General features: G+C 40.0%; 1 protein-coding gene and 1 non-coding gene across 15 annotated transcripts in view; both read left to right on the plus strand.

Moving 5' to 3' along the window:
* The first annotated feature begins 3,907 nt into the window (after positions 1-3,907).
* Positions 3,908-4,014, plus strand: LOC145533646 (U6 spliceosomal RNA). Its single transcript, XR_014074226.1, has one exon. It is a non-coding gene; the product is annotated as a U6 spliceosomal RNA (small nuclear RNA).
* A 6,771-nt stretch (positions 4,015-10,785) lies between these two features.
* The window catches only part of STAM (signal transducing adaptor molecule), a 77,460-nt gene continuing 67,662 nt past the window's right edge, over positions 10,786-20,583 (plus strand). For 13 of the 14 annotated variants that reach the window (XR_014072400.1, XR_014072402.1, XR_014072401.1 and 10 more), the window contains exon 1: positions 10,786-11,013. Coding sequence is in view for 6 of the 14 variants with exons in the window: in XM_081553775.1 (XP_081409901.1) it covers positions 10,974-11,013 (40 nt within the window). In the remaining 8 variants the exon portion in view is untranslated. Of the gene's footprint in view, positions 11,014-11,486; positions 11,614-20,583 lie in introns of those variants that run through there. The other variant, XM_081553778.1, reaches the window with a different exon arrangement.

Raw genomic sequence — 20,583 nt, forward strand, 5'->3', positions numbered from 1 at the left:
AACTATGAACATTTGTTGACAAGTCTTTGTACAGAGATACACTTTAATTTTTCTTAAGTAAATACTTAGGAGTGGGATGACTGGATGCATGGTTGATATTTGTCTAATTTTCAAAGAAACTGCTTAAGTGTTTTCCAAAGGGGTTGTACCATTTTACGTTCCCATCAGCACAGTGGAGGAGTTTCAGTGGGTCTACATCCCGGCCAACACTTGGTATGGTTAGAAATTTTACATATTCTGATTCATTCTGCCCCGCAACTTTGAGCCACCTTCATAACTGTAGTTATCTCTTTTGGAAATCTGTAGCTTATTTTAACATGCATGAAAGCCTCTGAAAAGTCTTTGAATGGTAAATGCTGGGGAGGAGCAGATTTCTTGGAGATGTCTTTATTTTCAAACAGCCTTCATGATACACCAGATGCAGACTAAGTCAGCAGAATCACCATAAACCCCAACCAGCCGATGAGTGTTGCTAATCCAGTTACCCAGTCATTAGCAGTTATTAGGTTAAAGAAAATATATAATCTTTATAATAAGAAAGGAGTCAAAGTGGAAGTCAGGAATTGAGTGACAATAAGAAATTACATTCTTTAATAGAAATAGAGCTATTCAAGTGAACTATTTCTGTCTTGAGCTTTAGAATTTTGTGCTGTTGAAGGAATTTGCCTTTTCTTTTTATCTAATTTATAGGTATAGAGTAGGCCATAATATGGGAATTCCCTGGTGGCCCAGTGTTAGGACTTGTCACTTTCACTGCTATGGGCCCAGGTTCCATCTGTGATCAGAGAACTAAGATCCTGCAAACTGTGAGGCCTATATATATTTGTTTTAAAGAGAATTGGCCATAATAATATTCCCTTATTATCCTCTTAATATCTGTAGCATCTGTAGTGAAGTCACTTCTCTCATTCCTGAAACTGGTAATTTGTATCTTTTCTCTATTTCCCTTGTCAAACTGACTATAGTTTTATCAATTTTATTTATCTCCTCAAAAAATGAACTTTAAGTGTGATTTCCACTATTGTTTGTTTTCTTTTTCATTGCTTTCCTCTCTGATGTTTAATACTTCCTTCCTTCTGCTTTCTTTGGGTTTCATTTGCAGTTTTTTCTAGATTCTAGAAATGAAATCAAGATCATTGATTTGAGAACTTTCCTTTTTTCCAGTATATATGCTATATGCTGTGCTGTGCTTAGTCACTCAGTTGTGTCTGACTCTTTGCGACCCCATGGACTGTAGCCTACCAGGCCCTTCTGTCCATGGGCATTCTCCAAGCAAGAATACTGGAGTGGGTTGCCATGCCCTCCTCCAGGGGATCTTCCCAACCCAGGGATTGAACCCAGATCTCCCACATTGCAGGTGGATTCTTTACCATTTGAGTCACCAGGGAAACCCAGGAAGACTGGAGTGGGTAGCCTATCCCTTTTCCAGGGGGTCTTCCCAACCCAGGAATCGAACGAGGGTATCCTGCATTGCAGGTAGATTCCTTACCAGCTGAGCTACCAGGGAAGCCCATATATGCTATATGATATTATAAATATCCCTCTAAATACTGCTATAATTGCTTCCCATAAGTTGTGTTATTTTATATTTCAGTATCAGCCCATTCTCAATACTCCCTATTTTTCATTTTTATTTCTCCTCTAACCAGTGGGTTCGGAGAAGGCACTGGCGACCCAGAAGGCACTGGCGACCCACTCCACTACTCTTGCCTGGAAAATCCCATGGACGGAGGAGCCTGGTAGGCTGCAGTCCATGGGGTCGCTAAGAGTCGGACATGACTGAGCGACTTCACTTTCATGCAATGGAGAAGGAAATGGCAACCCACTCCAGTGTTCTTGCCTGGAGAATCCCAGGGATGGAGGAGCCTGGTGGGCTGCCGTCTATGGGGTTGCACAGAGTCGGACACGACTGATGCGACTTAGCAGCAGCAGCAGCAGCAGCAACCAGTGGGTTATTTAGAAGTGTTACTTAGTTTCAAAATATTTGGGGACTTTTAAATATCCTTCTGTAATTTATTTTTAATTTAATTCACTTGCTCTCAGAGAACACACTCTTTGCCAACAAAGGTCCGACTAGTCAAGGCTATGGTTTTTCCTGTAGTCATGAATGGATGGGAGAGTTGAACTATAAAGAAAGCTGAGTGCTGAAGAATTGATGGTTTTGAACTGGGGTGTTGGAGAAGACTCTTGAGAGTCCCTTGGACTGCAAGGAGATCCAACCAGTCCATCCTAAAGGAAATCAGCCCTGAATATTCTTTGGAAGGACTGATGCTGAAGCTGAAACTCCAATACTTTGGCCACCTGATGTGAAGAATTGACTCATTGAAAAAAACCCTGATGCTGGGAAAGATTGAAGGCAGGAGGAGAAGGGGACAATAGAGGATGAGATGGTTGGATGGCATCACCGACTCAATGGACATGAGTTTGAGTAGACTCCGGGAGTTGGCAATGCATAGGGAGGCCTGCTGTGTTGCAGTCCATGGGGTCGCAAAGAGTCAGACACGACTGAGCTGAACTGAACTAAACTGAACATACTCTGTATGACTTGACTCCTTTTAAATTTATTAAAATTTGTTTTATGGCCTGGAATTTTCTCTATCTTGGTAAGTATGTCATGCACTTGAAAAGACTATGTAATCAGCTTTCATCAGATGTAGTGTTGTATCATTTTCATTTAAGTCAAGTTCGATGACAGTATTCAAGTCTTCTACTATTGAGATGGGGAGTTGAAATTTCCAACTATAATCATTTCGCCTAGTTTTCAGTTGTATCAGGCAAAATGATAAATTCAGTCTCTGTTATTCCATCTTGGCTAAAGGCAAAGTCTGAAAAGTATATTCCTTTTTCTTCTTGACTTTAGCACTAAGATCGTCATTAAATAGCAGCGTAAAAATGGGCATTCTTCTGTTGCTTCTTACTATAGAAAAATCATTCTCTTTCACCATTGAGTAAGATGTTAGGTCTAAGTTTTTTGGAGATAACTTTTGTCAGGTTGAAAAAGGTTTCTTCTATTCTTTGTTGTTTTTATCACAAAGGTTTTGAATTATTTCAAATAGTATTTTTCTGTGGCTATTGAAATTTTCATATGGTTTTTCTCTTACATACTATTAGTATGGTGAACTATGCTGACTGATCTTCAAATACTAAAGTAATTTTATAGTCCTGGGATACACTACCTGGTCATGATGTATTCTCTTCATATTCCTATAAATTTCTTTTTTAAAAGGATTGTTATATTTCTATTAATAAAGGTATTATTTAATATAATTTTATATTTTAAAATATCATATTTTTATAATAATTTTGATAATTATAACATCTGATTTTGGTGTCAGGATGATTTTGGTCTCATACAATAATTAGGAAATTGTTCTCATCTGGTGTATTTTCTAAAAGATTTTGTAAATGTTTCATATTATTTCTTCCTTAGAAGTTTGATAGAATTAACAATTGAACTCATGGGCCTAGAGATTTTTGCAGAGTGTAATTAAGAATTTAATTTCTGGTACTGATTATATATGGGCTTCTCTGGTGGCTCAGAAGGTAAAAAAAATCCACCTGCAATGTAGAAGACTTGGGTTTGATCCCTGGGTTGGGAAGATCACCTGGAGAAGGGTATGGCAACCCACTCCAGTATTCTTGCCTGGAGAATCCCCATGGACAGAGGAGCTGAGCGGACTACAGTCCATGGGGTCGCAAAGAGTTGGACATGATTGAGTGACTAAGCACACACTTTGATATATATATACATATATATGTAATATAAATAGTATGTATAGTATAAATATATAATGTAAATATATTTAATATAATATATATAAATATATATATATCAATGTGTGTGATGCTTACTCCTTGGAAGACAAGTTATGACCAACCTTAGACAGCATATTAAAAAGCAGAAACAGTGCTCGCTTCGGCAGCACATATACTAAAATTGGAACGATACAGAGAAGATTAGCATAGCCCCTGCGCAAGGATGACATGCAAATTCATGAAGCGTTCCATATTTTTTGAAAAAAAAAATAAAAAATAAAAAGCAGAGACATTACTTTGCCAACAAAGGTCCATCTGGTCAAGGCTATGGTTTTTCCAGTAGTCACGTATGGATGTGAGAGTTGGACTATAAAGAAAGCTGAGAGCCGAAGACTTGATGGTTTTGAACTGTGGTGTTGGAGAAGACTCTTGAGAGACCCTTGGACTGCAAGGAGATCCAACCAGTCCATCCTAAAGGAAATCAGTCCTGAATATTCTTTGGAAGGACTGATGCTGAAGCTGAAACTCCAATCCTTTGGCCATCTGATTCAAAGAACTGACTCATTGGAAAAGACCCTGATGCTGGGAAAGATTGAAGGCAGGAGAAGGGGATGACAGAGGATGAGATGGTTGGATGGCATCACTGCCTCAATGGACATGAGTTTGGGTAAACTCCGGGAGTTGGTGATGGACAGGGAGGCCTGGCATGTTGCAGTCCATGGGGTCGCAAAGAGTCGGACATGACTGAGTGACTGACCTGAACTGGTGTTATCAAATTTATCAGCCTAAAGATTTTTAAAAGAATATTCCTTTATGAATATTTGGTTTAATATTACTTAATTTGTGTAATGTTTTCATTACAGGATCTATAGTCATGCTGCTTCTTTAATTCTTGATACTGGTAATTTGTTTCCTCTTATTAATCTTTTGATCTAGGTAGAGCGCTATCAATTTTGATTTTTAAGAAGGTTGAATTTTGTGTTTTATTGATTTCTGGTTTTATCTTTATTATTTCCCTTTTCTACTTGAATTCTTTTCCTATCTTCTTAATGTAGGAGCTTAGCTCATTGATGTTAGAGTTTCTTTTCTAATATCTAATGCTTAAAGTATTTCCTACCAGCATCACTTTAATTGCATCTCACAAATGCTGATTGGTTGTTTTCACTTTCATTTAGTTCAAAATAGTCTGATTTTCCTTTGACTCAGATTGTTTAGAACTGTATTGTTTAATCTTTACATAAATTGAAAATTTTCAGATAGCTTTCTGTTACCTTTCTAAGTTAATTGTTTTAGTTAAGAAAACAATCAACTTAATTTCATCCTTTAAATTGTTTTGAGTCATCATAAAGCCAGTATATTGTCCGTCTTTGTTACTGTTCTTGTCTACTTGACAAGAATGTTTGTCTTGCAGTGTTTGGGTGGGGCCACCACAAATGTCAATTTGGTCGAGTTGGTTGAGAGAGTTGTCTTCTATGTAATTACTAATTTTCTATTTGTTCTATCTTTACCTGGAGAGGAGTATTTTAAAATAGATAACAAAACTCTGGATGTATCTATTTCTTCTGTCAGTTCTGTAAATCTTGCTTCCTCTTTTTCCAGTTCAGTCCTTAGGTTAAACACATTTGATATTACTATGTCTTCTAGTGAATTTATGCCTTTATCTTTGTAAAATGTCGTTCATTATGCCATTTGGTAATTTTGCGGTTTTCCCTCCCTGGGCATAATCAGAAACTGACTCTAGACAGAAGGCTGTGGCAATCATAAGGCTCAGTGCTTGTTTTTTTTCTCCTTGGGATCACAGACTGCTGTTTCAGGTCTGCAATCAGTTGTTTCATGTATTTTGTCCAGTGTTTTACTTGGTTACGGTGAAAAGGTAAGGACAGAGCCTGTTACTCCCTCATGGCTGCTAATGGCAGTGTGCCAATTTAATCATGACATATTTTAATTACTACATTTAACAAATGTTTATGGAACACTTATTGTTGAAAGCCTGGGAACCCAGAGATAAGAGAGTCACAGGCCAATGCTATGGAAACAAGTAAAAAGTTAGAATAGTGTGGCAGCTTTCAAATATGGCCCCCAAATTCTTTAATACTCTTTCCATGGAGGGGTGGGTTTTATTTCCTTTCCCCTTGAGTGTAGATGCTGCAATTGCTTGTCCAGTGGAATATGACAGAAGCACTGCTATGCCCCTTTCTAGTTCAGGTCTTGAGAAACTGGGAGTTTCCTTTTCCTGCCTCTTTCAATGCTCAGTTCAATGTGCTGACACACAGGAGGTCCCCTGCAGGTGTTCGGGCCAACAGCCCCAGTGACCCAGCCAATTGCCAGCATCAACCACCAGTCATGTAAGTGTGCAAGCTTTCAAAAGACTGTAGTCCCAGTGAATGATCCCAGCCTTGAGCCCCTCTTACTGACCTTGTATGGAAGACAGGCAAGCTATGCCCACAGAGTTCTGTCCAAGTTTTTGATACGCAAGCAAAAGAAATGATTATTATTGTCCTAGGTCAGAAACTTTGGGGTGATTTTTATGTAGTAAAAGATACTTAATATAATACCATTAAGTGCTATGATAGAAATGGTCAATAATCAACTAACAAATACTTATTATGTGCCTATTACAGTTCAGAATTGGAATTTGAGTGGAGATTTAGAGAAGGTATAGAATCAGAGCAGGAAAGAAGAAAGAATTGCTTGTTTGAATACATGGAAAGTATGGAGGAATCTGAAAGACTAAAACAGAGGGTCTGAGAAACTAGTTTAAAAAAATGAGATTTTCAGGGGACAGTTCTATAAGGATGTAATACTAAGGAATTAGGACTTAATTACTTATTTAGTGACTGCATTCCCCATCAGCTATACTCTATAAAAGAGCTTTAATCTCTGTGTTTCCAGAATCTAGTATGGTACTTGGTACACACATGGAGTTAATAAATATTTATTAAATGACTGACTGAAGAACCATGGGATAACTTTAAAGGACTAACATAATCAGATATTTGTTTTAGAAAAATCATTCCAGCAGGGGTATGGAGAAACGTAGGTGTATTTACTCAGCTGTTATAAGAAAATATCTTAGGCTAGGGGCTTAAACAAGAGATTTTTTAAAACAGTTCTGGAGACTGGAAATCTGAGATCAGGGTAAAAGTGTAATCAGGTTCTGGGGAGCACTCTCTTTCTGGCTTGCAGACACAGCTGCCTTCTCACTGCGTCCTCACATGGCAGAGGAGAGAGAGTAAGCTCTCTGGTGTCTGTTCTTATAATGGCACTAATCTGACCAAGAGGGCCCCACCTTCGTGTCCTCATATAAATGTAATTACCTAATTATCTACCCAGAGAAGGAAATGGCAACACACTCCAGTATTCTTGCCTAGAGAATCCTGTGGACAGAGGAGCCTGGTGGGCTGCCATCTATGGGGTCGCACAGAGTCCGACACGACTGAAGTGACTTAGCAGCAGCAGCAGCAATTAAGGCTCGGTCTCTAAATGTTATCACATTGGTAGTTAGGACTTCAACATATGAGTTTTGTGGGGACATGATTCACTCCACAGCAGTAGGAAAGGAGAAAAACATAGCAGGAGATAAATGTAATAATTCATCTAAAAGATGATGGGAGTGTGAACTATAGTGTTAGTAAGGTTCCTGGGATATTTCTTTTCTTAAACCTTGGCTTACTCCTTGGAAGGAAAGTTATGACCAACCTAGACAGCATATTAAAAAGCAGAGACATTACTTTGTCAACAAAGGTCCGTCTAGTCAAGGCTATGGTTTTTCCAGTGGTCATGTACGGATGTGAGAGTTGGACTATAAAGAAAGCTGAGTGCAGAAGAATTGATGCTTTTGAACTGTGGTGTTGAAGAAGACTCTTGAGAGTCCCTTGGACTGCAAGGAGATCCAACCAGTCCATCCTAAAGGAGATCAGTCCTGGGTGTTCATTGGAAGGACAGATGTTGAAGTTGAAACTCCAATACTTTGGCCACCTCATGTGAAGAGCTGACTCATTGGAAAAGACCATGATGCTGGGAAAGATTGAGGGCAGAAGAAGGGGATGACAGAGGATGAGATGGTTGGATGGCATCACCGACTCAATGGACATGGGTTTGGGTGGACTCCGGGAGTTGGTGATGGACAGGGAGGCCTGGCATGCTGAAGTTCATGGGGTCGCAAAGAGTCAGACTTGACTGAGCGACTGAACTGAACTGACTGAAACCTTAAAATTACAGATTTTTCCTGGAGTAACTCTATTTGCGTGGAGGTATCTTCTTCTTCTTTTTTTTTTTTTTTAATGTATTAGAATTTTCAAAATCAAACCAAAAAAGAAAAAGGGAATAATATATCAAAATTAACCTCAGAATCTAGTAAACACGTATTACAGAAACACTTGAATGTTTCTTTTTGTCTGGTGCCCAGTCCTGTCTGACTCTTTGCAACCCCATGGACTGTAGCCCACCAACCTCCTCTGTCCATGGGATTTTCCAGGCAAGAATACTGGAGTTATCCAGGGTATCTTCCTGACCCAGGGATCAAACCTCCATCTCCTGTGTCTACTGCATTGGAGGTGGATTCTTTACCGCTGAGCCACTGGGGAAGCCCCTGAATGTGTCACTACAATGTTTTAAAAACTATAGTAAAACTAAAAGTGAAACTCATGTAGTTTCAATGTTTTAAGGGATAATCATGGAAAGGCAACTTCAAAATACAAACCACTTTCACTTTTTTAATTTGGTTTTATGTTAAATAATATTAAAAATGCTTTCATAGCCTATTAATCATAAAGTCCCCACATGGCTAACATCATTCTTACAGGTCAGAATACACAGATAATCTATGAAGATTACTAGGTGTGTTATTTTACTTTAGTATTCCTAGAGCGCATATACTGATGAGCAAGGCTTGAACAATTTGCTCACTAGCTTACTGCTGGCAACAGAGTTCTTTAGTGATGCACAAAGCACATCTAAATGCTTCTTCATAAATATCTGGCTCTGATACAGGGTGATTATGATTAATGTGTCCCAGACACTAATGTTTGGGAACCTGAGGTAGACAAGTTGTCACCTGATCCTGTCAGCCCAGTAATCAAAAACTGGTTTTTCAGAGAGAATTTTCCACTTCACTGATTAACAGTGATGTTTTGGAAGAATTTTATACTTGTCATAAGGAAACACAAGCAAGCCTTGGTATTGGCTCCTTAAAGTGTAGAGAAGCGGTGGGACTAACATACCACATTTTTTACACTGTCGTGTTAACTATTTTTCTGCTTTTCAAAAAAACATAGGCTCATATATTTGTAACATAGCATTAAAATATTAGTAAAATACAAACTGCCTAAGAACAAAATATCATCACAAATCTTACAATTCAGAGATAATCAAATTATTCTCATCTATGTCCTTTTCAGACTAAAAATTTGGGGTACTGCATAATCCTATATGGTTTTGTAAGCAGTTTTTAAAAACAAATATACCTAGATGTCATTCTATATAAACACAGATCTGTATTAATACTTTTAATAGCTGGAGAATTTTTAGACTGTGTGTACTATGACCAATACGAATTAAAATGATTGCTTACACTTATTTAGTGCTTACTATATGCTGGGTATCCAAGGGCTTCCTTTGTAGGAATCCATTTGATCCTTACAACCCGATTATCACTCTTGTTTCATATAGATGAGAAAACTGAGGCACCGAGAAGGAAGTTATGCGTCTAATCCCTAATGTCCTACATTTTTCTGGTTAACAGTGCTTTGATATTATAAGCAATGTTGCCATGAATATCTTTGTTAATGTTGTTAAAGAATGTCTTTAGGATAAATTTCAAAAAGTTGTTGGGTTCAGAGGTATTCACATTTTAAAACCTTGTGTTACACACTTTCAAATATTTCTACTGGGAGACTAATAATTTCATTTAACAATGTGAGTGTACGATTGCCCACATCCCTGGTTCTTTTTCATCTTTGTTTGACAAAAACGTATCTAAACGCTTCTTTGATCTGCATTTCTCACTTGTAAAAACGGGACCTCATAATGGATTTTTTCTAAGCACTCTTCGTCTATCACAATACTAATCTTGTTGACACGATCTAAACGTTTACATGCTGCAGTCAGCAGTTACGGTAAATTTTGGTAAATTTACATAATTTCAATTTACATGCAAGATGCTCCAAGTTCGTTTCAAGTGGGATGCACAAATCTCTAGAGGATGCTCCTTAGAATTTCTACAGGATACAGAGAACAGTTTTTGTTATTGTTGTTAAATAAACTTATAAATAAAGTTACTAAGTAGTTTAAGTTATTACTAATCACTGATCAAGCTTTAGATCCATTTTTCAGCTTTTTTGGGGGGGTGGGGAGGGGAGGGTGTATATCGCACACCTTTTTGGTCAACTGCCAATCACTGTTAACAGCCCGCGGATCACACAGCTAGTAGCTGCCAACGCCCAGCTAGAAGTGCTTTCAACAGAGCTTCCAGGGAGGCCTTCGGGGACTCGCTGGAAGGTGCCAGCGCCGCCCCAGCCTCTGCGAGGAGCCGCGCGCCTGACACTCCCCTCTTCGGGATTCGGGCCAAGCCGCCCGCTCACATGACTTTACCAGAGCAAGCTTACTGTCACCACGGGCAGCGACCTGAACTCATAACCCCTTTTACTTAGATGAGGAAAGGAATTTCCATCCTCCGCCCTAGGGACCACAAACTTGTTACCACCATCGGAGCACGGGGGAACTGAGGGTTTCTCTCTACCCAGACGCGACCCCTTTTCTTTCTGCTGAGCCTGATTCACGCTTGGGCTCATTAGTCGTCTTCGGCGCGCCTGGAGGACCCCGTCCCCGGAGGCTCCGGACCAAGGCCAAGTCAGGAAAGGCAGGCATCCTTGCCACTGTCCCGTGGGGCTAGTCAAAAGGGGTCCTGGCGGAGGGGACTCTGGGGTTGGGCCGGTTTCTGCGGGGCAAGTTCGGGGCAGGTTCTGGACAGGCGACGCCCAGGGCACCCAGATTCCCGACAGGCTCCGCGCCGGGGGCCCTCGCGTCTCCTCCGCTCTTGCCGCCGCCGCCGCCGCTGCCGCGGTTGCTGGGGGTCTGGGAGAGCTGGGGTTGTCGCGGGCTGCTGAGAGTCCGTCTCGGCCGCTATTTTTGCCCGAGGAGACTTCCTTCCTAGGTCGCACCCTGACTCCCGTGGTGTCGAAGGGGAGTCCCTGCGGACACCTCTGCACGCAGTGGAGATGCCTCTGTTTGCCACCAATCCCTTCGATCAGGATGTCGGTAGGTGCTTCTGCCGCCCCCTGTCCACCCCCCGGCGGACCGGGAGCCCGCTCGGCCCTGTCCCGGCGGACGGTCTGGAACCCCGGGCCGGGCGGAGTCTTGCCTCTTTCCTGAGGCTCTTTCTGTAAGGGTTTGGAGGAGGCTGGGGGCTTGTCGCATCTTCTTGAAAAAAAAAAGGGGGGGGGGACTGAGAGAGCCTGGGAAATAGGCCTGGAGCTGGGGCTGTGGGTTCCGAAAGAACTGCTGGAAAGGTGGGTGTCGAAGGCCGCGGAGAAACAGCTGGTGTGGCATCTGGTGCTGGGACATTGCTCCTGGGAGGACAGAATCGAGAGCTAGGGAGTCCCAGCTGGCGTAGGATGATAAGCTGTGTGATGAAGTGTTTCCCGGGCACATGTCAAACGTTGGGAACTGGGATAATGTGTTTAGGTTAGCTTCCTTAGAGAACTTTAAAATCTGTTTTATAATTGTACCAGGGAAACGGAGGAGAGAGCTTTGGTTAGGGGTAGACTCTTAAAGATACTGGGAGAGAGATGAAGATGGAATACTTGACAACGGTATAAACATGCTTCAGGACCTGAGTCGCTGGGCTGCCTTCCTGGGGTAGGTTTCAGTACTTTAGGTGTAGAAGAGGACCTGGGATCTGAAAATGCTAATTTGTTCTGAATTTGAAATACTGTTTTTGTTTGTTTGTTTCGTGAATCACAGGTTTTAAGTGCTGATCATACCAATTCAACAGGTTAGCTGTGTGTGTGTGTGTGTGTGTTTTCCTGGTCTGAGGGTAATAATGACAGGAGCTTGAGTTTTCCCTGAGAGAATTTTGGGGTGATTTGAATATACTTAGTAACTACCTTGATGCACAGATGTGAAATGAAAAGAAGTTAAACACCATGTCTAATTGCTATAGTCGAGTAGAATAAGGACAACCTTATGAAATTGCTTTTTCTGTATTTGTATAGTTTAATTATGAAAGGTTTGAATATGCTTTTTAATTCCCAACTTACAGCCTGCCACTGAAGCTTGAGGGTTTGGGTTAAGATTAGAAAAGGGTTCAGTCCTGTCCCTGCCACTTCCTAGCTCAGAGGGAAATCATGGGCAGGTTGCTTAAGTTCTTTGAGTCCTAGTGTCCTCATCTTTAAAGAGAGGGAAAACATATCCTGTTTGTGGTTCAATGAGATAGCATGTATAGAGGATTTCCTGCAGTGCCTTTAGATAGTAGGCATCAACTCAAAGATAACTTTTTTGGGCTCCAAAAAAGTTTGGACTTTTTTTGGACATTTTAAATGAATATCCTGCATCTTAGCAGTGGATGTAGCTTTAGAGGTCACTAGGAGTATTTAATAAATGAGTAATTGGAAAGTAACATTTGACTTAATAAGTACTTAGCACACACTGTTTATAGGACACTGCTCAGTGACATAAGAGATAGTGATGAATAAGAGATGTGGTCGCTGCTCTCAAGCAGTTTTATAACTTACTACATTAATTTCCAGGGCAAATGGTTAAAATAAAGCAGTTTCTTAATACCTGCTCCTTCTGATTCCAGCACCTTGATCTAGTTTTCATGGTTGTATGTAACCGAGCTTCCACCTACCCAATCATCTTTATATCCCATTGCCCTTTGAACCCGCATTTCCATTGGATTCCTAATGTCAAACCCTTTCCCAGTACCTGCACCACCCAATTCAGACACAGGCTCCTTCTTGCTTTTACATTTTTGCTTGTATTGTTTCTTCTACCTTTCTGCACGTCCTCATGATTAAAGGCCAACTCAGCATCCAGCTCATACCTGCATCATATCCTGATTACTCTAACCTGGGGTTTCCATAGGTGACACTACGAACGGTTTGGACCAGGTAAATGTCTCTGTCGTGGGTATCTGTCCTCTGCAATGTAGGGTGTTTAGTAGCGTCCCTGACCTCTCCCAGCTTGATGCCAGTGGCACCTCTCCCCACCCAACCCACAGCTATGATTTAAAACATCTCCAGACACAGCTAAATGTCCCCTGAGGGCACAAAATAGTTTCCAGTTGAGAAACATTGTTCTATCCCACTGTCGTCACCCTTTTCAGACCTCCTGCAATACTTTTTGTCTTTACTAAATTATTTCATATTAAAGGTAGTCATATCTTGCGTTATGCTCCTTAACTCTTACTTGTTGCTACAGAGGAGATGCTTAACAAAAGTTTGTTGAATTGAGAATGTATCAGTTGAACCTGCTAGGGTAAGCTTCTTGAGTATAGGAACATTGTTTTGCTCCAGAAAAGCTTACTTTTTTGCTTGCTTGTTTGTTTGTTTTTGGCTGCTCTGGCTGGCGACTGGCAGAGTCTTAGTTCCCTGTCAAACCTGTGCCTTTGGCAGTGGAAGCAGAATCCTAACCACTGGACCACCAAGGAAGTCCCAGAAAATTTTACCTTTTAAAAGCTAGGTTTTAGTGTTCGGATCAATTCTTTCCCCATGATCCATGTATCAAAATATCATGAAAGGTTATCTAGGAAGACTTGCCAAAGACTCCCAGTAAATCATCCTTGGACAGAGTCCAGTAGACTCCCATTTAAAATTTTTTTACTAGGATAGCATACAGAATATAGTATGTATAATACATTTAACTATTTCTTCTCATTTTATCCATCAGTGAGCATGGCAGTGACAAACTCTAACTCACTTGATATATTTATCACTTAATATTAGCATATATTTTTACCACTTCAAAATTAATTGCCATTAGCTTTACTCATCAATAAACTGGTAAACTGAAACCATAAATCAGAAATTTACTGATTTATACCAGGTAACATTTTACATAAAGAAGTAAAATACTGAAGATAACTTTTCCTTTGAAGAAACGCCTTAATATGTTATTAGAACATATGCTCCCTGAGGACAGAGCTTTTTGTTTCGTTTGTTCACCACTGTATCCCCAACATGTAGACCACTATCTGGCACTAATAAACATTCAGTAAACATTTATTGAACACATGAATCTCATTTCAGATGTTTTATTTCTTGCTCAGTTGAACTCTTGAATTATAAAGATAACTCATTCCATCAAGCTTTTATTTCAAAGTCCCTGGTGGATCCCATTTTGCCAAATCCTTTGGTCAGTTCCTAGTCCATTTCTTTGTTGATCTCTTAGCATTCCTGTTTTTGATGTACTTTATTCTCTTGGTTTCTAGGACACCAAAGTTTTTCTAACTTTCTGCTTAGCTCTTTTTAAGTCTTTTTGGCTTCTCTCTCTGGTTTTTTTTTTTTTTGTGACTTCCAAATGTTCAGTCCTAGAACTTATTTTTTGATATTTTTTTTTCCCTTTGGAGTCTTATGAGGTGATTTATCTTAGTGTTAAGAATTCAGACTCTGAAGCTGCACTGTCTAAACTCAATTCCCAGGTTAGCTGCTGACCAGCCATGTAACTTTGCTTAGTTGCTTAAATATACTGTGCCTTGGTTTCCTTATTGTTAGTATGGGAAATAGAGATAATAACAGTTTTTGGTTTCTTTCCCAAACCTGCTCAGGCCTTCATCCTTGCCTATTTCGATAGATGGCATTGCTGATATTTACTGTCACTCATCTTTAATGTCTAGGAGTCATCATTGATTCTCCTCTTCCTTCACCCTCCACATCTATACTCTAAGCCAGTTCTTCTGGCTCTCCTTTAAAAATATATCTAGAATCTCATCACTTCTCCTTCGCTCATCACTGTTATCTTACTCCAGTCATCCTTCTCTCTTTGATAGACTGTGGCAGGAGCTATCGGCTTCTTTGCTTCCGTTCTTGCCCTTTATAATCAGTTTTCATTTACAAAGATCCATGTTCTTTTAAAAATCTGAGATACTGTCATTTATCTGCTCAGAATCTTCCAGAACCTTCCCATGCCACTTATTGGGAAATGCAAGTTCCTAGTGTGGCTCACAGTCTGGTCCTTCTGTGTTCTGATATTATGATCTCCAGTCACTTTCATTCTAAGCTTCTTGGTTCTTAGTACACCAAGCTCATTCCTGCTGCGGTATCTGCGTTGTGCTGTTTTCTTTGTCTAGGACATTCTTCCCCCAAGTATTTGAAGATTTGATATTCATCAGTTGTTTTAGACTGTTCAGGTAAGTTTCTAAGAGAGGCTTCCCCTAATTTCTTTCTGTAAAAAATATCCATCTTCATCCTGTGTCCTTGTTCCATTTTGCTTCTTCATTGTACTCAGCTACCTCCCATTGATTGATTAATTGATTGATTGTCTCCTGTGTAGAATATAAACTCCTGGAGGATGAGAAATTTTCAGTTCTGTTCCTAGTACCTTAGGGCCAATGCCTGGTACATAGGAAGCACTCAATATGTATTTATTAAATAATGAGTTGTTGATATTTTGCTCCCTCTCTGGCCTTGCCTATCTATTTGGTGTTCTGTTACCACCTAAAAAAATCAATGTCAGAAAACTGAGCTTATCTTTCCAGATGGGTTCTTTCTTAATTCTGTAGTTTATTTTATCATATTCTAGTTATCTTGGTTTGAAACCCAAGAGACATCTTTGAAATCATTACCCTGCTTCATTACCCTGCTTCTGCTGAATCATCATGTCTTAGTTTTTATAATACTGCGTTTGCAGTCACACTGCTTTGGTCCAGTTCATACCCTACAATCTTGGACATGTTTTAAAGTCTGTTTGGTTAGCCCAGTCAGTATCAAACCACAATGAGTTTAATTTTCATCAATGTCAGTATCACAGTTTCCTGCAGTTTAGTGTGAGGGAAAGACCTTGCTTGGGCTTTGGGTTTAAACTGCAGGTGCAGCATCGGCTCTTAGTAAGTGGGCAGAATGTGGACATGGGCAAGTGTAGAAACCCTCTGAGTTTAGCTCCCACTTGGGTGGGTAGAGGTAAAAGTACTGCCTCATGGAATTGCTATGAGGAATAGTTAAAAAAAACACAACATTCTCTTTACTGGAGTTGAATATTCAAATTCAGCATGTTCAGAATTACATTCAAACTTTTCTTCTTGAGTATGCTTTTCCTCTATTCTGATGACTGGTGCTTCAGTTTACGTAGTCACATATGTCAAGAACCTGGGCGTCATTCTTAAATTCTGTAATTGTCATTTTCTAGATTCTCACAGGGAATGCATACTGTCTGCTGTGAGCTGGCTACCCTAAACTTGCCCTCAAGGATTCCAGTGCTGCTGTAGTCTGTGTGCTTCTAACAGCTCTTAAGTTTATTCATCAGTCCCTCCGTTCACGTCTCCCATCCTTTTTTTCCTCATTGCCGCCACCCAGGCAAGTTTAGCTTGCTCTCTGATGAGTGGCCCAGCAGCTCTCTTATCCCTGCTTCCAGTCCATCCGCAGTTATTTTCCAGGTGACAGTGATATTTCTAAAATGTAAATGTGATCTTATCGCTCTTCTGATTAAAATAGTTGAATGAATCTACAGCTTTCCACAGGAATTTGCACTTTTCGGCATAGCATATATGACCTAACCCTAATCTCTTCAGCCTCTACATTTCTCCTCAGGGTATATTTCCTGGTTGGTTTTACACCATGGCTTTTTCATTTGTGGATTCTCTGACTTGACGTACTTTTCTTTTCATTAGTCCCATTAAAGGCTCTTTTGAGGAGATGATGCACGTAAAGCACTCACCCCAGTATCGGTGCAAGGGATACATTTCAGATCCTCTTATAATCAGGTTAGACAACAATTTGGAGGAGGCTACTCAGCTTCTGTCTTTCAAATTTAATTAACTTTATAAAGATCCCTGGGCTAGTAAATGGCTGAACCAGAATTCAAGTGCAAGTCGTCTAACTCAGTCTTTACTCATACTAAATAATTGGTAATTGTTAGCGGAATATAAGCACCCTCTGTAGGGCTTTCCAGGTGGCGCTAGTTGTAAAGAACCCACCTGCCAATGCAGGAGACAGAAGAGACGCAGGTACTATCCATAGGTTGGGAAGATCCCCTGGAGCCTTCTAGGGATGGCAGCCCACTCCAGTATTCTTGCCTGGAGAATCCCATGAACAGATGAGCCTGGTGGGCTACAGTCCGTAAGGTCGCAAAGAGTTGGACAGGACTGAAGTGACTTAGCGTGCACACACTCAGATTCTAAGAGGTGGACTCAGTTATTGTAAAACATACCAGGGAGGAAGATGTGAAAATCCAGGATACAGATCTGTTAAGGGTCTGCTGTCCACTGGGTTAAGAGATTTTCTACTCAATGTTTCTTCTGTTCCTCTTTTACTTCTCCTGTAGGTTATTCTTTCTGATGCATCTAGGTTTTCATTTCTATCGTGGGCTCTTTTCTGAGACACTTTCATGCTTTCCTTTGACACCTGCTTCCCCATCTGGTCTGGTTAGAAGAGCTTCAGATTGCTCTGCCAATAGGATTTCCAGTGCTCAGGATGGACAGGAATGTTAGGTGAAACATTTCTAGAAAACTGAGTCTGATAATCCCCAAAAGAGTGTGATTTCTTTAGGACTTTTGTTTTCCCTGGGCTGATATGATGAACTCTTACATCTCCGGACTGATTGAATGAGTCTTTTTCCTGTAGCCTGAACATGGTACGCACTCATCCTGGCAGAACCTCCCCAAATCTCTGACAGTCATAAATCTTGAGAAAATCAGAAGTAGCTGCTTATCAGAAAAAAGTTCTTCAATCCATTGAGAAGACGACTGAAATTCAGATGAGACTCAGTGTGTGATTTTTCTGGGTACTGCTGGGCAAATTTCTCAGTCTCTTGTTTTTGAGTATAATGGTAAGGATAATCTGAGGATAAAAGGAGTTCATTATGAAGCTTTGAATTCTTTGGAAGCAAGTCTTACATTTGCTTGTCACTTTTCCCTTTCCCCTGAACCCTGTTTTTTGTCTTAGAAAATGAAGAGTTTTGACGTCGCTGTTTACAAATCCATGTTGAACTGCTAGCGATAGTTTATATTTTTCTGATTTAAAAAATGTTTATTGTTTTACAGCCTAGAAGAACTGAGCTATTGCTCTTGATCTTGAGGCAGCATCAGTAAATAACGTGAACAGTTTTAGTGTTCTGAGATGAGTGGCATCTCTGATCTCTCTATTATTAATATTGAGTTAGATCCTGATCCTATTTATGCATAGGAAAATGTTCAGCATAATATCTGCTAATGACTATACCAGACACCCCTGGGTATGCCTAATTCAGATCATCCTTAGTTATGATAATAGACAATTTGTGTTTGATCAGACATAAGCTTGTCATTTCTAGTTAACTATTTACTTTTTAGTAAGTTAGGTTTTAGTAAGCTTAACTATTATATATTTTTTGCTGTTTTTTAAAAATTTTTATTGGAGTATAGTTGATTTACAGTGTTGTGTTTCTGTATAGCAAAGTGAATCAGTTGTGCATATACATATATATATATATATATATACTCTTTTATTTTTAGATTCTCTTCTCATATAGGCTATTACAGAGCATATTGTATTATTATATAAATAAACTGATAGGTTTCAAGATTTAGGTGTATTCTTTTAAAAAATGCACTAAGCTTTTACAAAATCTGCTTGGCTACCAGTCAGTGAGAATGATGAATTAATTATTTAAGTGCACTACCAGATCAGAGTGATAGCCTGCTTTCCTTTTCTAAGATGAAGTACGGTCATCCCTCAATATCTGCAGGACTCCCATGGACACAGAACTGCAGATGTTCAAAGTCCCTCATAAAATGACATCATGTGTTCATATAACGTATGCACATCCTCCCATAGACTTTTTTTTTTACAGGTTGGAAAAGATGTTTTTACCATAGAAAATTTTTAAAAATATTCTTTACAAATACTGAACACTTACAAATTAATAAGATACTTACGTTTAGTCACTAAGTCGTGCCCAACTCTTGCGACCCTTTGGACTGTGGCCTGCAGGCTCCTCTATCCATGGGATTCTCCAGCAAGAATACTGGAGTGGGTTGTCATTTCCTTCTCCAGGAGATGTTTGTGACCTGAAATCGAACCTGGTCTCCTGCATTGCTGGCAGATATTTTACCAGCTGAGCTACAAGGGAAGCCCTAAGACACTTATGTAGACATACAAAAAGAGAGATGGGCAAAGGCCATGAATATGTACATCACAGAAGAAAAATACAAGTAGTTGATATAAACAGTGTATTACTAACTAATAATTAAACATAGAGAAACTACAATAAAAGTGAAATATTTTTATCATGAAGTTTAGGCAGTTATTTCTGAAAAGTAGCATATTTTTTGGAAGTTACTTGTGCTTGATGTATCTGGTTACAAAAAGAAACCTTCAATCTTAAAAGAACACATTTAAAAAAATATGTATATAAAAATAAAGCATTGGAGGGCTTTGCTACTTCCCTGGCACATTGGACATGGAAACATGAGATCTTTCCTTTTCCTGTCAATGTTTCCTCCTTTTCTAGTTATTTTGAGAGACCAATTCAATCAGTCTTATTGAACCACACATGACCAAAGCCCCTCAGGGGTTCTGGAAGGAAAATTCAGATTCGAGGTATTCAAGAGAGTCAAGAAGAAGCACCTCTCTCTCTGAGTTCATCCCAAAGGAGATGAATACCCCCATATACTTTCAGTCAGGGGTCCTCAGCCTCTGGGATCTAATGCCTGATAATCTGACGTGGAGCTGATGTATTAATAATGGAAATAAAGTTCACAATAAATGTATTGTGCTTAAATCACCCCAAAACCACCCCCACCCCACCCCTGCCTTCCATGAAATTGGTCCCTGGTGCCAAAGAGGTTGGGGACCACTGCTTTAAATCATCTCTAGATTATTTGTAATACCTAGTAAAATGTAAATATTATGTCAGTAGTTGTAAATACAGTGTAAGTACTATGTAAATAGTCACCCATGCACAGCACATTCAAGTTTTGCTCTTTGGAACCGTTTGGAATTTTTTTTTTTTTCCTGACAGTTTTGACCTATGGATGCTGAATCTGCAGACTATAAATCTTAGACTGGAGGATCTTATTTGGGATGACTCACTCAGTCTTCTTGGGTGTCAAATGGTTTGGGGATTTAATGGGGCAAGGTTCTGTGACCCTCAGAGCAGTTCCCCTTGGATTTACTTCACATGTTGGGTTTCTTTTAAGATAAATTTTTCTTAGAAATGGTTGAGTAATAAAGGATTTTACTAATCTTTGTCCATGTTTTCTAGAAAGTGTTAGTCTCTCAGCTGTGTCTGACTCTTTTGCGACCCCATGGACTGTAGCCCGCCAGGTTCCTCTGTCCATGGGATTTTCCAGGCAAGAATACTGGAATGGGTTGCCATTTTCCTTCTCCAAGGGGTCTTCCCAACTCAGGGATCGAACCCAGGTCTCCTGCATTGCAGTCAAGAGAGTCTTTACTGTCTGAGCCACCAGGGAAAAGTGAAAGTCACTCCATTGTGTCTGACTCTTTGAGACCCCATGGACAATACAGTCCATGGAATTCTCTAGCTCAGAATACTGGAGTGGGTAGCCTTCCCCTTCTCCAGGGGATCTTCCGAACCCAGAGATCGAACCCAGATCGCCCAGGGAAGGGAACCTTTAAATCCTTGGAATTTCCGAAGTGGTAGGAGCATCTTTCATATTTATGGTGGGTTCCTGGG

The sequence above is a fragment of the Giraffa tippelskirchi genome, chromosome 13 (assembly GCF_054371585.1).
Source record: "Giraffa tippelskirchi isolate mGirTip1 chromosome 13, T2T-mGirTip1v1.2.pri, whole genome shotgun sequence".
Lineage (NCBI taxonomy): Eukaryota > Metazoa > Chordata > Mammalia > Artiodactyla > Giraffidae > Giraffa > Giraffa tippelskirchi.